The 18,878-nt window shown below is 37.7% G+C and overlaps 1 protein-coding gene across 1 annotated transcript in view; it reads left to right on the plus strand.

The window, feature by feature from the left end:
• The window catches only part of LOC104410685 (acyl-CoA synthetase short-chain family member 3, mitochondrial-like), a gene marked incomplete at both ends in the record, with an annotated part of 31,035 nt that extends 14,478 nt beyond the window's left edge, over positions 1-16,557 (plus strand). Inside the window, 3 exons of the mRNA XM_010020929.1 lie at positions 2,797-2,948; positions 12,037-12,140; positions 16,357-16,557. Of these exons, the coding sequence (XP_010019231.1) occupies positions 2,797-2,948; positions 12,037-12,140; positions 16,357-16,557 (457 nt within the window). The remainder of the gene's footprint in view (positions 1-2,796; positions 2,949-12,036; positions 12,141-16,356) is intronic.
• Between the last annotated feature and the right edge of the window lie 2,321 nt (positions 16,558-18,878).

Raw genomic sequence — 18,878 nt, forward strand, 5'->3', positions numbered from 1 at the left:
CCCCCCCCCCATGAATATTTTAAGAGTTGTCTTAATCTTTGGGTATTATTTCCTATCATCCGTCAGATGAAATGTCTCTTCCTTTCCTTCCACTGTTTATTTTGTTTTTCTCCTAGATCTGAGGATGGTACTTCTCCAAACCGAAGTTTCTGTAGCTTGTGTGACATATAAATAACAGCCAGTCAGATCCCTGAATGCCTACCCATGTACTACTGAAGGCTTAGTTGTTTGTGTTGAAGATGGGCTTGGGCTTGAGCTTGGACTTCCTGGAAGTGTGAGGCATGGGCTCAGGTGCAGTGTGGTTTGAGCAGGAATCAAGGGTGAGGGCCTCAGCAGAAGTTGCCTCTCAAGGAAGAGGAAGCTCTTCTTACAACTGCTGTTTTCCTGGTGGTCTGATCCAAGGTTACACAGCTGCACCCTAGCAAACCTGGCCTTGAACACTGGCAGCCAAGCCCCGCCCTAGAAGGGAATGGTTGTGATGAGGGCCGGACATAGCCCCTTTATGGGCTCTGGACGTTTCCATTTGGTTAAAAATAACACCCTGCATTATTACTGGCGGACTAGCCAATTTACGATTGCTCCACAGCTAGGTTTATTTGCTGTGCAAGTTGATTGATACCAGTTCAATTACATAATTAGTTAATGTGAGAAGTTTATGGAAATTTGAAATTTTTCATTCTGAGACCATGTATTTTATTTAGTATTAGTGATGTGGGCTTGAACTTCTAACCAGATGTTTACAGATCTTCAGGTATAGTGAACATCGTAGGGAGGTGACATCCAACTTGAATAAATAGATTCATGTACAAATATTGATGAACACATGAAAGTTGTGGTGAAGAAGCCTGCAAGGATGATGCTTAAAGCCTTGTGAAAGATCTTTGTTTTGGAACTGTGTATTATTTGACAGAAAAAAAAGACATAATTCACCTTTTCCAGTGAGCAAATAGCATTCTTTTGCATTTCTTTTTCATAATTTGTATAGACTATTAGCAAAAAGGGTTGGTGTTTTATTTTTTTTTGTTTTTTTTGCATTGGTGATACCCCTCCCTGCTACTTGAGTTGGGAACTGTTTCTTTTGTTTATTTTTTCTTAATTTGCTTATCACTGCCTGCTCCATCCTTTAAAAAAATCAATTTTCGGTTTTCTTGGGTTTTTTTTTGTTTCCCCCTCATTTTTTTATTTTACTGTGATCTAGCCTCCTCTCACCAGCAGTATTTCACCATAGGGCTGCAAAGTCAATGGTATGTACCCGACCTCAGGCATGCTGCATTCTTTAAAGCTGCCAAATGGTTTATCAGTGTTTTTGCCAGTGTTCAGGCACAGCTGGATGCAGAGCAAGTCTGGGGAAGATTGCAGTGGGGAGGGCAGATGGAAGAGAGGGAAGGGGGTGAATTCCCGTGAGCCTGCATCACAGCCAGTGTGCTGCTTTTGCTGTTGGTATGAGTCAACTAACTTGATTAGTGTATATTTTCATAAAGGCATTTTCATGTTACTTGATGTTACCTCATTATCTATCAGAATAAGAATACTGAATTTAGTAAATTATTCAAGATATTCAAATGACTCTCTATTCCTTTTGTGTCTTGGTAAAATGAAAAGTGTTAGTTTCATATGCTGTTTCTTTCCCACTGGACCTATTAATCTTTCTATTCCAAATTTGCAATTACACAAGGGTGGTGAAGGTAAGAATTTGTCTTGTGACTGGTAAGCTGCTGAAAGATGATGAGATTTCAATAGTGAAACTTTCTCTGTGTTTGTGGCTTCTTGAATAAAGCATGGACAAAGTTGCCTTTGCAGTATGGAAAGTGCATGTCTCTCCTAACTTATGTGCTCTGTCAAAGTTCATCCTCCAAGTGTGGCCTTTCTAGTTGAAAAGGTTATGGCGGTACCTGTAAAGCTAAAACTCATTCCACATTTCTTTTTACATCATCTTTTCATAGTTTCAGAACACATATGGAGTAGTTTCATGTGTTACAGTAATAACATACAGTAAGACTATGATTATATGATCTTTGCCAACTGCTTTTCATATTTACAGCACCATGGAAAAGTATTTTTTATTATTTTATTATTTTTACTTACCACTGGACAATTTGTATTATCTGATTACTTCTGTTTACAGTTCTCTTGACTCTGCCCCTTAGCTCAAGACAAAAAAACCCAGTAGTTAAAAAAAAAAAATAAATATCCCAACCACAAACCAGACCGCAGTCTGGTAGCACACTAAATGAGGAAAGGGGTCTTTGGCTTCTCTCCAGGCTTTATTTGGGGTAGCAGCACAAAGGTTCCCAGAAGCCAGTTAAAAGCAGCTAAATGGGAATTTTTCTAGAATTGGGAGGAAACTTCCAGGGAAGAAGAAGACCCTTAGGCCTGTGCATGAGGATGTAGCTGCAGTGCCACTGTGTCCAGAGCCCCCTAGTTCAGTGGGTCTCTGGGTGTTTTACAGGCTGCTTCACAATAAGGGTAGATGTAGACATGACTCCCTCTGCTGCCAGTGTAGTAACAGCTCTTTGTGGCTGTCTTTTCATTCACGTGTCCATTTGTCCTGTTTTTCTAAATAGCAGCTAGTATGTGCTGTGTTCATGGAAGAGATTGTGGCCAAAGCTTGTGAACTTCTTTCTACAAGTGAATATGGTCACAGAATTACTATTTTTAACAAAGCCTTCTTTAAAGTTTTACTAGGAATTACTTCTGTTGCAGTGCTACCACTACTGTTATGTGTTCAAGCTTTGAACTGTCAAGGAATCATGAAGTGTTTTTATCCTGTGACATTTTAAATTATTCTCTCCATAGGGGAAGCCTGTGGGAACGCCAGATGCTGGTGCCTATTTCCGTGTGCTAGCAGAGCATGAAGTAGCTGCCGCCTTTACTTCACCAACTGCAATTAGAGCAATCCGTCAGCAGGACCCTGAGGCAGCCTTGGGAAAGCAGTACTCTTTGAAAAGGTGAACTAAGGATACACTGGAAGTAGTTTCTTCCAGAAACAGGCGGGATGAACTAAGAATAGCATTGTCTGGGGTTTTGCCCACCTCCTTATAGCAGAATTTAAATGTATTCCTTATAGTTAAGGTGTACATGTATTTGCTTGAAAATTTATATTGATAGTTTGGAGAGATGAAAGCTGTTTAAAAGTTTATGACTCTAAGGTTAAGAGCTCTTACTCAGTTAGGATTGCTCTCTCAGCCTTAGTTTTACTCCACTCTGCTTATACCCTGCAATACAGTCTTGGATTACATAATCCTGTACTGTTTTCCCACATGACCTCTCACTTCAGTGAGTGCACAGGATATTTAGTGTTTATTTATCAGCAGCTAGTCAGTGTTTTGTTTATCTCCCCATAATTAAGTTACTGTTTATGGTTATGCTATCTTGTACTGTTTTTAAGGTGTTTATCACTATACTATCAGCATTCTTTGACTGAGTTCATCCTTACAAATCCCCTGTGAGATGAGAGAGTGCTATTATCTGTATTTTGCAGATGGGAAGCTGAGGCACGGGGAGATTAAGGTCAAAGTCTTCTATTAGTTTTGAATATCCAGTCTGAGCCACTAAACTACCACTGTTTCAGAGTTCTTAGCATTATATGGTTGAAATGCATTATTAGCATTATATTAATAAAGTGTCTGTCACACTGACTTGCATCTGTGAATGTTTAGTGCTTCTACAGACCAAGTTTCTGTATCTTACACAGAAAATAATCTAAAAATGAAACATAGTTTTGGACCTCATCTAATCTTGCAGCTGAATAATTTGTTCAGCATCAAAGGGGGACTGTGTCCGACTGTATAGGCAGCATTCAGTCATAAGAACATCTTTTATCACACTTGTCCAAAGAAAAGGGGAAAATGCAAAGCTGTGTAGCTTCATTTGACCTCCACATTCTTAAGTGCTCTGGAAAATTTTATTTATTAGTAAGCTGGATTTATTCCTGAGGTATTCATTAGAAGTTCATCATTACTTTCTTCCATCTGTTTTGAGTGTTACCAATCCTTACTCTTCCTTGAAATAGGAAACAAACTAATTTGAGACCCTAACTGAGGGGAATTGACAGACTCTCCTAATTGACAGACTCAGTTGAGACCATATTATTCTATGATGTTTATTGACAAGGAAGTGATTCGGATACTAGAAAATTTAATTACTGCATTTTATTGTCAATGTCTAAAATATCTTAATCTGTTCTTAGACTATTCATTTAATGAAAAACCTGCTAACCTATTCTGTAAGTTATCATATTTTCTGGCCACGTGAGAATTCCAGGTAAGAGTCTCCTTGCTGATATGAGTTGCCCCAGATGTAAAGAGGTATTCCTGTTCCTATTCAGTGCATAATTAATGAACTTTTCAATTTTCTTCAGATTTAGTTGTATCATAATTCACTCAGCTTTGGGCCATGTCATTCCCCGGTATGTGACTTCTCTTTACTATACCCTCTAGTGCAGCATTTAATATCTAGTAGGTGTAGCTGTTAAGAACTGGAATTCAACAGGTGATTAAAATTTCCATTTTAGGAAAATCCTTGCTTTTGGGTGTTACTTAGCTGGACTTTCACACCCAGACTCAAGTGAATTCTGTCTGTTTCAGTTTGCAATCAGTCTTACTTTTAACTAATTTACTTTATCTATGCTGCTTTCTTCTCTGTTATATGGTGTAGAATCTTTGATATGAGATGTGTTTCTGCTGCCTGGGCTAAGAAGTATCCTTACTTACTCTATAGAGATTCCAAAACACATGTTCAGGAATGCTGTCACAGAAGACGTTTCCACCATGGAGTATTTCGTTCCTGAAAAATTGTATCTAAAAACTGATAAAGGTCAATGTCACTTTTTAAAAGTCCTGTTAAAAAAGAATATTGCTGTTAAGGTACAGAGTTGGTAGGCAATGACAGCTTCCAGTATGCAAGGGAATACTTGATATACAGGAGTAAATTGAATTATAAGCAGATTTTTGTTCTTTTGAAATGGCATAAATTAAATAAATTTCTGTTAAGAACTGATGTTGGAGGCATCACTAGCCTCCAATATTGTATGTGAGGTTTCCAAAAGGTTTTAGTGTGTATGCTTCAAACTCTGTGTTGGCTATTGGAGTAAAATCTTGAAATTTGACTTTGACGCAAAGTGTCATCTATGTCTTAAACATGGCTCATACTTAACAGTAAAAGAGATATTCAATTTATAACATTGTAAGATAAAAGCCCTGTTCAACCGTATATTGCTAGAGGATCTAAAGACCCAGCTTTTGATAAGACACAGTGTTGCTGAGCATGTCTGATCATGTTGCTGCCTGTTGCGTTTGAAAAATATCCAAATACTATGACCCTCATGTACCTGAGCATATTCTTTTCAGCTTCTAGAATCTCTTTGTATCTTTAGAAGTTTAACTCCCTAACACTATCTGGAATCGCACTTCATCTTTTAATTGACATAATTGTTATGTGCTGCTTAAGCCTGATTTCCAAATGATTGTCAACTGACAGTTTTGCATGAAATGGGGCAACAGCTCAACAGATTAGTGATAATTTGCAGTTTGTGTCCCATGGCCTACTTGGCTTTCTTGACTTTAAGTCAGTTGTGAATGTTTTGTCATTTTATGTCAAGAGGATCTAGAGATTTTAGCTTGTTCAGCTTATACCAGGTATTAATGCACTTGCTTTACTAAAAAATATGAAAACTGTGCAGAAAGAATGAACAGCAAGTAGATTAGAAACTCCCATTTTCTGTCTCATAACACAGGAATATGATTATGTGAAATTAAAGTAGTAAATTCAAAAACTTTTGCTATTAAATACTTCTCATATAATTGATCTCCCGTATGCTGCTAGCAGAGGTATGACTAAGACCCAGAATTTAGGACAACTGAAGTACATTGTGCAGTTCTGCCTGCTACCCCCACCTCTGTGTAGATCATGTATGGCTATTCCTGTTGGAGTCTTGAGCTGTATAGCTCAGATTATTATCCATGTGAATGCTCCTGCTTTTGGGCAGTGGTTTGGAGATGTTTCTTTTGTGCTTGGAGTGACACCAAAATGTATATGCTGTACTGATGCAATTTAGATTCCATCAGGGCCATTAGGGACCTTGATCTGCCCCCTGTATCAGGTGATACTTCAAGTCTACTTCCTGGATTCTTGAATAGGGCCTAAAAGCTTGATTGCACTGAATTTTGTGCTAATAATGTAGGTTTTCAGAACAACAGCTTAGGACATATTTATCCGAGAAGCTTTAAGATGTTTCTTCTCCATTAACTGCATTGCAGGGATAGATGATTGCAGTAACGTGTGCATTGACATGCTTTGAAGTTTTAAGTGGACTGTCAGAATTTTTTTTCAGTGGGACATTTTATAAGCACTGCCATCTCTCTTTTGTTATACTGTTTGATAGAAGAAAAGAGTTCCACAGTTTTTATGCTTTGTTAGGCTTGTGGCACTTTGATATTCTTTTTTATGGTGTTGTGCTGTAAATTTGCCAAAGAGCTAATCCCTCTCTTTCTTACAATATTATGTTACTCTTAAACCTGCAGATTATTAAACCTGATTATTAAAGCTGGCAATTCAGAAGAGAGGAATTCTGCTTTTGGCTCGGGGGTAACATGATGTCTTAACTTTTTTGTCAAGTCTTTAAGTTCTTGCCTAATTTTTAGAACAAGGGCACTTACCAGGTTTTTTTTTTTTTTTTCAGCAGTTTATAAAGTTAATGAATTCATAATTTGATATTTTACATCATAGCTGAAATGTTGTATTTAACATGCCTAAGTACAGAACACTCCATATAATGTAAATTGAGCAGTCCTTAACAGGACTGCCCTACACGTGACATGAGCCTTAAAAAGCTTCTAACAAAATACATATTTCTGAGTTTTCTTACACAATATATTGTTCTCTTCTATCATAAATTTTTATGTGTTTTATGACTTCCAGTTAGCTATTAGCTGTAATTATCAGCAATGGCTTGTGCTTTACAATAAGAAGCATTCGGGTGCAAGATACTGATTGGGGTCACACTCATTATAATCATTATCCTCTAATGTTGAAGATGTGCTCAGAAAGCAGTTTACTGAAATAATGTAGTATGTTTATGAGTACAGAAAACTATGTTTATTTGATGTGAAATCTGCTTATGCATTTGACCTCCTGCCCTCTATTTCGAGAAAGAAGCCACTTTAAGCCATCTGGGATGTCAGAAAAAAGGGTTGGCAAAACACTGTTCTGCAGTTAAAGAAGTTGAATTCTCTCATCTGCATGTTAAAGTTCTACATGATAACATTTTTTGAGGTCTTCTGACTTTCATAAGTGTGTAACTAGATGTGTAGTAAGGTTGATTTTCATGCATCAAAGTAACTTTTATGGCTACCTCTATGATTGTTACTTCTACTTAGTTCACAGAAAAGACCATTCTCAGGTTGTTGTATTTATCTGGTGCAGTGGTCCCTACGCTGGTGATTAGAGTTCCCAATATCTTTCGTTTGTAGAAGTTTCTTTTCCTGTATTCTAAGTATGGATCTGTAAATGGATCTAAAAGACAATCAACTTATTACATTTCTTTTAAGTCTAGGCCAAGCATCACTGAAAAAAACTCAGTTTTAGGGGATATGGCTTATTGCACTGTCCTGGGTTCAGCTACAGCAGTCATTTTTTCTCCTTCTTAGTAGCTGGTGCAGTGCTGTGTTTTTGACTTTCAGTCTGGGAACAATGCTGATAACACCGATGTTTTTAGTTGTTGCTAAGTAATGTTTACTCTGACCAAGGACTTTCTCAGTCTCATGCTTTGCCAGAGAGGAGGGGAAGCCAGGAGGAAGCAGAGACAGGACACCTGACCCAAACTGGCCAAAGGGGTATTCCATACCACAGCACGTCATGCCCAGTATATAAACTGGGGGGAGTTACCCGGAAGGCCCAGATCGCTGCTCGGGTCGGGCTGGGTATCGGTCGGCGGGTGGTGAGCGGTTGTGTCCTTTTCCCTTGTTATTCCTCTTATCATTATTATTGGTAGCAGTAGTGGTTTGTATTATACCTTAGTTACTGGAGAGCTGTTATCTCAACTCGTGGGAGTTACATTCCTCCAATTCTCCTCCCCATCCCTCCGGGAGCGGGGGGAGGAAGGAAAAGGGGGGGAGTGAGCGAGCGGCTGCGTGGTTCCAAGTTGCCGGCTGGGCTTGAACCACGACATGCACTTTATGATGTTTGATCCCATGTTTTACTTACCTTGTCTCCAGTTGTAGTTTTACTCTCTTCATTCTCCTGCCTTGCATCTACCGTGAGTAGGTTGCTAGTTCTTACACTGTGCAAGGCTGCCTTGCATGGGATATGCTTATCATCTGAAGAGGAATAGAGTGTGAATATTCAAAGTATACTTTTTCATTTGGGCAGCCTTGTTGTGGGATAGCTGGGGTCTCTAAATGGGAGGTCAAGCTTTTTGATCCCTCTTAGAAGTATTCCTAGTCCTATGGTCAGACAGGCTGATACCTACATTCCTCTTTCTCATTTCTGACACCTGTGAGATACTTGCTCTGATTTTTCTCATAATTTACTGAATTGCTTTCAGGATTTCATCTACATAGATGAATCTTGTAGGGTTTTTTTCTAAATTGCACATGCCTCTGAAGTGAAATTTGCTTCATGCCCATCCTATCTAAGAATTCTCTCTTTTAGTGGCCACAAGTCTACAGGTTTTACAAAGTCAATGATGTTTGTGTCCATTGCTACTTGACAAGAGTCAGGTCCTTTGTTCAGCAGTTGTTGTCATTCATAATGGACTCTGTGAAGACTTGAAAAAGTGTCACTGACATTGATCTTGGCTGTGGTGGGGCATGCTGCAATCCTAACAAGTGGACATATTTGACAAGTATTTTAATCCCAGGTTCTGATGTTGGGCCACATGAAGCTCTGTTCATATTTTAATTAGGCATTTGTCATCTCAGAAGCCTTGGGGATTGACAGAGTACTTGTTAGAGTGTCTGCAGTTTCTCTTGTCATGACAGGCTCTTCAGGAAATATTTACTGACTGGTAGTGTGAGTATTGATGAACACTTTCACTCCAAGAAAGAGGTTATTTGTAAGTAAACAGAGTTCTGATGTGGAGTCTGACTCTGTGTTTGCTTTTTACCTTTCTTCTCTTACCTCAGTTTTCTGAGGTTTTAAATTGCATCTCTGGATGAAATGAGAGTTCTGTCTTTGTTGGTAATATGCCAAGTAGGGAGGACTTGGGAGAGGAAAGGCAGGAGCCCATCCTGTGTAGATACTACAGAAGGAAAGTGAGTTCTTTGGTCTGTAGCGATACAGTATGTGCATGGCAGCTCTGAATTCAGAATTCACATCGCACCTCATGGCAGGATTGCACCTGGTGGTTACAAACATACATTGACATGGCTGAAGTGTTTCAGATTGCCACACCAGCCTTTTGGGGAAGGAGAAGCAGTTTTTCATTGTGATTTACCTGTGGAATGAAACCAGAAATGTTATGTCTTAAATTTCCCTCTGGTTTTGATTTTATTTCCTAAATAGGTGATTTCTGTTTCAAAATCTTGCTTAAGCAGGAACAAGTGTGCAGCAAAATAAGAATGTCCAAAACTTTCAGACATTCCTGATTTTCTTTTTCTGAGGTGCAAGAACATCCCTTCAAAATTATAATGCAATGACTTAATAGCTGTGACTATTGCTATTTTTTTAAACAGTAGCTTAACAAAGTGTCTCTGCTGTGGCTTGGTTATGTGTTAGTGTTGCTCTGGGTTTCATTTCATTTGGTTGTCATTTTGTTTTTGTTACACAGAAAATAAACTACTCTTTTGAGTCTCCTGAAGGTAAATTACTCTCTAAAGTTGCCCTTTGTTCTTTTTGGGCTATAGAAGAAGTCTAGAGAACTAGTTCAGCATAGACAAACCTTTTTTTTTTTTTTTTTTTTTTTTTTAATAATAAGAACCAAGTAGAGTAAATACCATGCACTGCTATCAATAGAAATCATGCTATTACATGCTGTTACAACACACACTATAAAACCAGACATGTACAAATTACTATGCATTGAATATAAATCAGCAGTTCATTTGAGTATAGTTGGCTGTTCATTCTCATCGGTATATCATGAACCTGAATTAGAAGTTGGGTGTTTCTACCTAAAGAGGATTTCTTTGTTGGAGGTGTGGTGGCAAGATCACAAACGATTCTTCTTTTTAATATCTTTTATTAGGTGGCGGTGCCTGGCCAGTGTCATGAGTATCTGAGACAGTTGGGGTAGAATAGAATATTTCAGTTGGAAGGGACCTATACAGTTATCTAGTGCAGCTGCCCAAGCAATTCCGGGATGACCAAAATTCAAATCATGTTGTTAAGAGCATTTTCCAAATGCCTCTTAAACCGACAGGCTTTGGGGCATCAACTACCCTTCTAGGATGCCTGTCCCAGTATTTGACCACCTTCTCAGTAGAGTAATACTTCCCAATGTCCAGTCTAAACCTCCCTGGCACAGCTTTGAACCATTTCCACATGTCCTATCACTGGATCCCAGGGAGAAGAGCTCAGCATCTCTCTCTCCACTTTCCCTCTTCAAGAAGCTGGAGAGAGCAGTGACGTTCACCCCTCAGCCTCCTTTTCTCCAAACTAGACAAGCCCGAAGTCTTTAGCTGCTCCTCATAGCACATTCCTTACAGCCCTCTCACCAGCTTTGTTTTTCTCCCCTGGAAGCATTTGAGTACCTTAACATCCTTCTTAAATTGTGTTGTCCAGAACTGCACACAGTACTCAAGGTGAGGCTGCACCACATGCAATTTAACAGGGTTTTAGATTGCTTGTTAGGGAATAAGTGCCAAAAACCTTCTATGATATGAATAAAGTTATGGTGCAATTGTTAGAAAGACCAGAACCTTACTAGCGTGCAGTAACACATGGTAATGTCTTGCTTCTGAGTACTGATAGTCATATTTAAGAATGACATAGAGGACTTGATCATTTTAAACAGGACTTAGTGAAGGACAATAAATGACGACGAAGCATCAGATAAAAGATTCTAAAGTTAAAGGCTGTGTGTGGGTTTAATGCTCAGTTATATAGTACTATCTAATTTAATGTTACAAACATGCAGATCACATCTGTCAGAACTGCCAGGCATTGCATCTCTTCTCTGCCAAAGTTGGCTGTAGGATATCCAGTCAAATGAGTTGAAGTCTAGAACTGTGATCAGGGACCCCAGGCTGCTGAATGTTGTTCTGTTTGGCATTATCCAGTAGGCTATGTAGCCTGCTTCTCCACAGGAAAATGGCTTTATGTCCTATTAATTTTCCCTAAAACTAATTTCCAAATGCCTATAAAACGATGACTCAACACTTGAAAGAATACTAAAATCTGCTTAAATGGAACATTATTAACAACTTAAACCTAAGAGTTATGTTACAAGTATTTCCTTTTAGTTCTGTTTATTTCTTTAATAGTTTTTCTGATATGTTTCTGACATCTTTTGCCTAAAGGGTATCTACCTAGTTTCTGTGTACAAAGCATTTAATTACTTTTACTTCCACTTTCAGTAGATTGCCTCTGTTCTCCCATGGTCTTTGCATTCAGAAAATAAAGCTCTTTTACCTGATTTATTAAGTAGCATAAATTAATATTACTGAGATTCTAATTGTTACTTAGTAGGAAGGAGCATACAAAGAGTAAGAATCCTTCCTCCCCTTTTCTCTTTATCTGGGACCAGAGATATTTATTATTTCTTTTCACATGGAAAAGACAAGGGTTTAATGGGTGCAAGTTGCTCCTAGGAAGATTCTGGCTGGACACAAAGGGGAAATTTTTCACAAAGAGAACACTCAGCCATTGGAATAATTTCCCCAGGGAAGTGGTGGATTCCCCAATACTAGACACTTTTAAGATCTGGCTGGACAGGGTCTGGGTCATCTAGTCTAGGTCATGTGTTGCCTAGAGAAGTTGGACCAGATGAACCTTGAGGTCCCTTCCAACCTGGTTTTCTACGATTCTGTGATTTACTGAATTTGTTTTCCTTTCCCCATCCATATCAAGACATACACTTTCTTTGATTTTCATTTGAAGGTTCAGAATGTTATTTGTAGCTGGTGAGCGCTGTGATGTGGACACATTAGAATGGTCAAAAAAGGTCTTCAGAGTACCTGTCTTGGACCACTGGTGGCAAACAGGTGAGTGTTTTAAAATATCACTTATGAAATACAATGAAGCAATATTTTCAGACTTGTTTCCTGAGTCTACAGGTAGAACTGTTTTCTCTTTCTGTGAATATTTAAATAGGCAGGACCAAGTGTAAAAATAAAAAATCAAGCAGGAAGAATGTTTGTTAGAAGTGGTCTGAAAAGTGACTGAATTATATACTTAAACCACAGCATTTTCAAAAGCTACATAAAAAAAAAAAAAAGTATTTTGTTATCCTGATGTTTAAAAATGAGGGGGAAAAAAAAAGTTTGCATCAGTATTTTCCCAGGTGTATTTTTATATTGTTTGCATGAGTGACTGCTTTGTGACAGAAAATTAGGTGTTTAGGGAAGCTTTCAGGTTTAAGTTTTTTGCATGTATAATCTGTGTACCTAAAAAAATATGCAGCACAGATTAGACTCTTTGGTCTTTAATATTGGTCTGTGTGGATCTCATCCAAGCTCAGTTGATTATTTTGTAATGTCTCGCATTTATTTCGCTTCAAGGAGGATTAGATTCTTAGATTGCAGTGAAGCAGAGTACCAATCTGTGCGTAACTTTGCAAAAGTGCCAGGTGAATTCTGGATTAAGACTCAATCAAGTGTATCTTCCCATAACTGTGTTTTTTCAAATTTCACTGTTACAAGATCAAATTCGGATTTTGCTTCATGCACACATTATTGCTATTCAAGCTAAGGAAGTGTATTACAAAAGCTTCCTCCTCCTCTCCCTCCTTCTCTTCCTTCTAAGAATACCTCTTCTATTTTCTGTGCATCATTGTTTTGAGATGCAGATTTTTTCTGGTCTCTCTCTCTAGGGGGAAAAAACATTTTGATTCCTCCACTATGGGTCAGATAGCAGATATACAAGATTAGGAAAAAAAATGAGAAACTCTTTAGCTCCTCTCTGTTGTATGTTAGGTAATGGAATCAGTTGAGGAGATTTAAAATGAATTGCGTTTATTAATCCCCCCAATATTAGATAAATACTGAGAAAGTCCTGCAAGATAGTAGTGTAATTTTTTTTTAATCTTGATTTAATCTGCTAATTAATTATAAACACAAAAGTGAGACATGCATTTTGCTCACTTCTCTGTGATCCTAATACCTATAGGCAAGAACAGACCTGAGTGATGCAGAATGAGCAATATTCTTATTCCTTAAAAAGGTTAAAAGATCAAAAAATGTCTTTGACTACCTACTGAACTGGCAGTAAGCAATATTACTATACATAATTTGCATGTGTTTTTATTTGTCATTGTCTGTGCACATATATACATATAAAAAATTGCTCATACTTTTGATGTATGTTTAGTGCAAAGGTTTAATGATACTGTGTTCATGTAGATGTATCTGAGGTATGAGTGAGAGACCTTAAACAAACATATGCATGTAATTGTACTCATAGTGTGTAGAAGTAAGACTGAGAGACTTTTCAAAGAAGGCCACAAACCCTGCTCATAGTACTGTATGTTCCTTGATTTTTATATTCACAACATGCTCTTAAATTAAATTGTAGCAGCTTTCCCTTCTGCTGCTAGGTCACCTCGTTTTTAGCAGAATACAAAACATATTCCATTAACTGTGAAAAAATAAGCAGTGTCTGTCACTTGGTAAGATATTGTTGAAAGTGTATTTCTGTGCTGGAAAAGCCCTTTAAATCCAGTATTACTGTATTTCAGTACACTAGGTCAAAGCTGTATGCACTGAATGTGAAATATTTTACAGAGGAGATAACTATTTCACTTTGTATTAGAAATATGCAAGATTTGTGACTGATGACATGATAGAGGACCCAAAAATTCAGAAACAACAATTTTCCAAATATCTTTAAAATAAAAAATGACTACTAAAAACACAGGATAAAAAACCCTTATCACTTCTAGCAGGAAGCGGTTGAGACAGTTATCTATTTTATGTAGAACTAGTAATTTTTTAAAATAGGTGAGTTTTTTTTTTTAACAAAATTCAATTCAAAATAGTAAAACTATTGAATTTCATGAATTACCTTTTTCGTAATTGAATTGCAGCTGAAGTTATAAATTGCTGTTTCATTATGCCTGAGATTTCGTTATGCCTTTGACTTATTTCTAGATACAAAAATGCTTTTGATGTTTGATAATCTGGCAAATTGTTACTTCTTCCTCAATTTGATATTTGTCTGCGTTCTTCCAAAACAAGAGCGTTACAAAACTGCGAGAAATGTTGGCACCTTTATTTTACCTGGGTACTGTAGCCCTTCTTATGCTGTTATGTCTTAGTTGCTGACTCTTTCAACTGAGGCTAAAGGAAAGGACGGAGCAGAAGGGAAATGCAGTATCTGAGTAACTAGTGTTTTTTGTATGATGGGGTAATTTCTATTCCCTTGTTTATTGACTGAGAAGAGTAGGGAAAATACCAGCTTTCTAGAAATGAGAAGCGACTGAGTCATTATTTGGAGAAGGAAATGAATATGGGTGAAGGGAAACAAAAAGCTGTTTCAGTATTCCATGTAAGTATATTATGGGGCACCTTGCCAAACCTATTTGAAATAGCCTAAACAGTGTTTAGGTTGTAGCTACTGTGTCACATCCCTGGGAGAAGCCTCAATAGACAAAGAAATGTGAGTTTGGGTTACAGCCATGAGTTTGTGATGAGCTGTGGAAGCATGAGGGCTCTGAAAGCTCGTGTTAAACATCCTCAACTGCTTTCATGCTAGCTATTCAGTATTTTGTAGTAAAAAGAAATAAAATGAAACTCTACCACATTGTTTTTGACATTTAAAAACAATGTTAAGATGTCAGATTTCTGCTTCTTTGTAAGTATAGGAGGTAAAGAGGTTTTTTTTCTCTTGATATTTTTAAATAAAAACATTTTAAGACTATCTTTGAGAATGTATAAAAATATCAGTTGAAACAGAACTGAAACTGAAAATTCAGTGATAAAATTCTACCTGTATAAAATCTCAGTCAAGAGACATGTTTCTATAAAACTTTTTTGATCATGTACCGCAGGAATCAAAGTTACAGAGCATGCAAGTGTAACAGGTGTAAATTGGAAATATGTGCTGTGTCCTGAGTGTCAGCAGGCAGGACTATGAGAAGATTATCCATACTTTTTGTTGTCATGGAAATAGCTACCTTATCCAGTAAGGAATGGGTGTCTGCAGCAGGCATAGGACAAAAAAACCCACAACAGTGCTTACTATATTATAGCTGCTGAAAAAGAAGGTTATAGTATGTGCACATTGTAATAAGATCTTGGATACTCTGCGACCTACTGTGATAAAATTTACAAGTTCTCTTGCACAATTAATATACTCTGTCACTTTTAAAATTGTTCTTGTTCCTTGCCTGTGTCTTAAATCTAAAACGTGCAAATGGCATGACGGTAATATTTTTATTAAGACATACTATTATTATGTAATTCCACATAGGACTAATAGTTGTACAAATCTTTTATTACAACTGTACAAACAAAACAACTGTATCACTGAATTCAGTGTAAAAAATACGAATCATAGTGAAGTGTATGCACTGTAATGTATATCGATTAACTACTTTCTACCACAATCATGTATGGGGAGGAGTTTATTAATTTGGTCTCCAAGCAGCATGGTATGTTTCCCAGTCTTCAGTTTCCATTGTGTTGTCCTGGCAACGTTTTGCAGAATCTTCTCTTGAGTATCCGGAAAAATGGATTTTGCAGCTGAATTGTTAGCTAATCTTTCCAGGTTTCCATTACAGAACTGTTGTTTAGGTGAATTACCTTGTCAGTCTAGACCTCCATTTCCCCACATTTGACAACTGGATTACAGATTTTGTTCTTCATTCATTTCCTGCTTTGTCCCATTCAGAACCATGCAGATCAGTTCAGTGCATTCCTTAATATTAAGGATTCCCATCCAGTGCATTCTTTAAATATGGTAACATTTTCAGACGAAGAGGCAGCAGAAAAGGTAAACTAAACAAAGAAACAAAAGGTGGCTGTTTAATTTGTAGCAAAGAGTCAATTCTTGGAATTGTTTTGTTGTTGTTGTTGTGCCAAGAAATTCACTTCTGAACTCACGAAGCCCAAGAGTCTGGAGCTGAGATGAAAGATACGTTACAAATTTCTTTTGAAGCCCAGGCTGCTGGTTTAGGTTATCGGGTCATGCCTCAGTGTAGATGCAGTTCATGCTTTTTAAAGACGTGTATCCTGTAAATACTAGGATCATATTTTTTGTTAGGGGAAGCTGATATCCAGCAGAACAGTTCTACAGAAGTGGGAATTACTCTGCAGAAACTTATGCAGCAATACAGCCCTGAATTACAGAATTCTCTGAGCATAATTTTCTGGATAACTGAACTTATAACAGATATTAATGTAGAAGAGGAGGAGAAAAGTGGTCATTTATCATGTCTCTACCTGGGGGCTTACATTCTGTCCTGTAAGTGCGTGAACATAGATCATTTCACCCACTGTTTGTTGTTTAAGTAATCAGACTTGTGAAGATGTGGACTGCATGTCATGAGTTACAGTAGCTTGTCATTCCTTCAGTGTCATGTTAGGACACCTTGTTTAAATAAGTTTTTGGTTGTCCTTATTGGAGGAGAGAGAGAAAGAAATTTTTTTAGGGACCATGGACATTACCAGTGCAGAGACTGACCTTTCAGTAGTGTGTGGCTTTCTAATTTTGTACGATGACCTCTATCAAAACTTGTATGTTATTTATTTTGGCTGTCTGGTCAACCTGTGTCAGCATCAAGCACTTTCCTGATTATTCCTGATGATTGGCTTCTCTCTTGAGGTTGGAGTAATTACAGTTCTTGCAATTTTTATCTTACAGTAATTTAACTTAAAGGAGTAACGTGGATTTAAATTAGGATTTGACATTTTTGTTTTCTAATAAGCCAAGTAATTTGGGCTAAATTGCTTTGGGGGAGCTAACCTGCTGCTTAAACCCGTGAAAAGCAGTTGTGCCTCTCTTTTGCAGTATTCAGATGTGGAGGAAGAGTAGGGAAACGTGCCACTCCTCCATGTGGGACGTTGGAGCTCTCAATCTGTGTGTATGTCCTGGGAGAGTGCTGTAATTGCAAAGACAAAATACCCACAGCCTCACCCTCCTTCCACCCAAGCTTTTTGTGGTGGTGTTGCTGCTGAAGGTGTTTCATTATGATGTAAACTGCTTGGACCTTTGTATTGGCAGTCTCATGGAACATGAGAATTACAGAAGTTTCTTAAATGAGCCTGTATTTGGAAATGTGATAAAATCGCTTATTTGTGAAAACCCTGCATTGGAGCACCATGTTTCCAGGCAGGTAGGGAGGAGAGGGAAACACTGAAAACTGCTGATGCTCAGAACTGGGCAGTTTGATTGGTGTAATCCTTGTTAATCTAATGGTAAAATATTGAATTACTGCACTCATGCTAACACAGTTTAGCATCTGCTTCATATATGATTCATGACGTGCCTTAGTAGAATTGTGTTGCCTCTATAGCATTTCAGTCTTATAGTCATCTATACTTATCTTCCAGTCTTGAATTTTCATGAGTTTTCTCTGCAGAACCCATGTGAAGATGATTCTCCTTCAGAAATTTAGGCGGTAGCTTCTCAGCTGAGAAATTTTTTTTTTTTTTTTACAGAAATGTCTTGTTTATTACTATGCACTGCTTATGTAGGTGTTGGACATGAAAGAATGTATGACTGGATTATATACATATTCTCTAAGGTGTTTTACTTTGCATGAATCATTACAGCTGCATCGGTTTATTCTGATATTCAGTGCTGTTCACTGTCTCCCTCATTTCATGAAGTGTGTTTTCTCCTCTAAAAATGTTTCTCTTTTGATGTTTATGTCCGATGTGCATTTCACATGGCTTTCAGTTCTCCCATGCAGTTTGGGAAATGTGCCATGTTGCAAAGATCATACTGGTTTGGAGATGGCAAGAGTGTTGTGGTTTGAAAAATAGGGGGATCCCTTTTTATTTATGGAGCTGGTTGCAGTTTGGGCTTGTCTAAGTCAGTAAGCACAATAGGTCCTTCTAGTAAAAAAAAAAAAAAAGCATGCATCTCTGTTCTTTAAATTGCTGGGAAGGTTCTCTTGTTCTCCTGACTATACTCTGATCAGCACCTCCTCTGCGTTGGTAAAAATTCACTATCAGCTGTGCCAGTGCCACTCTGGCTCATTTACGCTGACATTTTCTAACTTAGAATTGATAGTAACGATGTATTAAGCTTTTCTGTTCCCATTTGACTTCAGTTTTTCAGTGCTTATTAATCTTGGTCTTTCCAAATGCAGCTGGGCACATGCATTAATATGAATGAAGCATTTTAAGTGTTTTCCTCCTTTTTAAAATTTCATTGACGTGGTTTAGATGATTGAAAATAAAGAAACTGTAAAGCAGTCTTAAGTTACGGAACTCAGCCATCAACAATGTTTAGTGTGCACTGAATAAGAAAATGAAGAAGAAGAAGAGGGGACACCTTTAGAAATGGGTGTGCTAAATAAGAATAGTCTCATCTACCTGAGGGAGATCTGCTGTGACAGCTTCTCCAGTTTGTATGTCTGTGAAATTATTACAGGTTGCTGATCTCCTTCTTGTAACATGGCAACTGCTCTTGAATAAAGAGAATAAAGTCCTCATTAGTGTAAAGTAGATGATTTTCCTGGTGATTTAAGAACCGAAAAGCTAATAGCTGCATGGATCTAGTGCATGGAAGGAATGAATCTTTGCAGGATTCAGGGCTGCCCAGTAAAGGCAGAAAGA

The sequence above is a fragment of the Nestor notabilis genome, unplaced genomic scaffold (genome assembly GCF_000696875.1).
Source record: "Nestor notabilis isolate BGI_N333 unplaced genomic scaffold, ASM69687v1 scaffold1348, whole genome shotgun sequence".
Classification (NCBI taxonomy): domain Eukaryota; kingdom Metazoa; phylum Chordata; class Aves; order Psittaciformes; family Psittacidae; genus Nestor; species Nestor notabilis.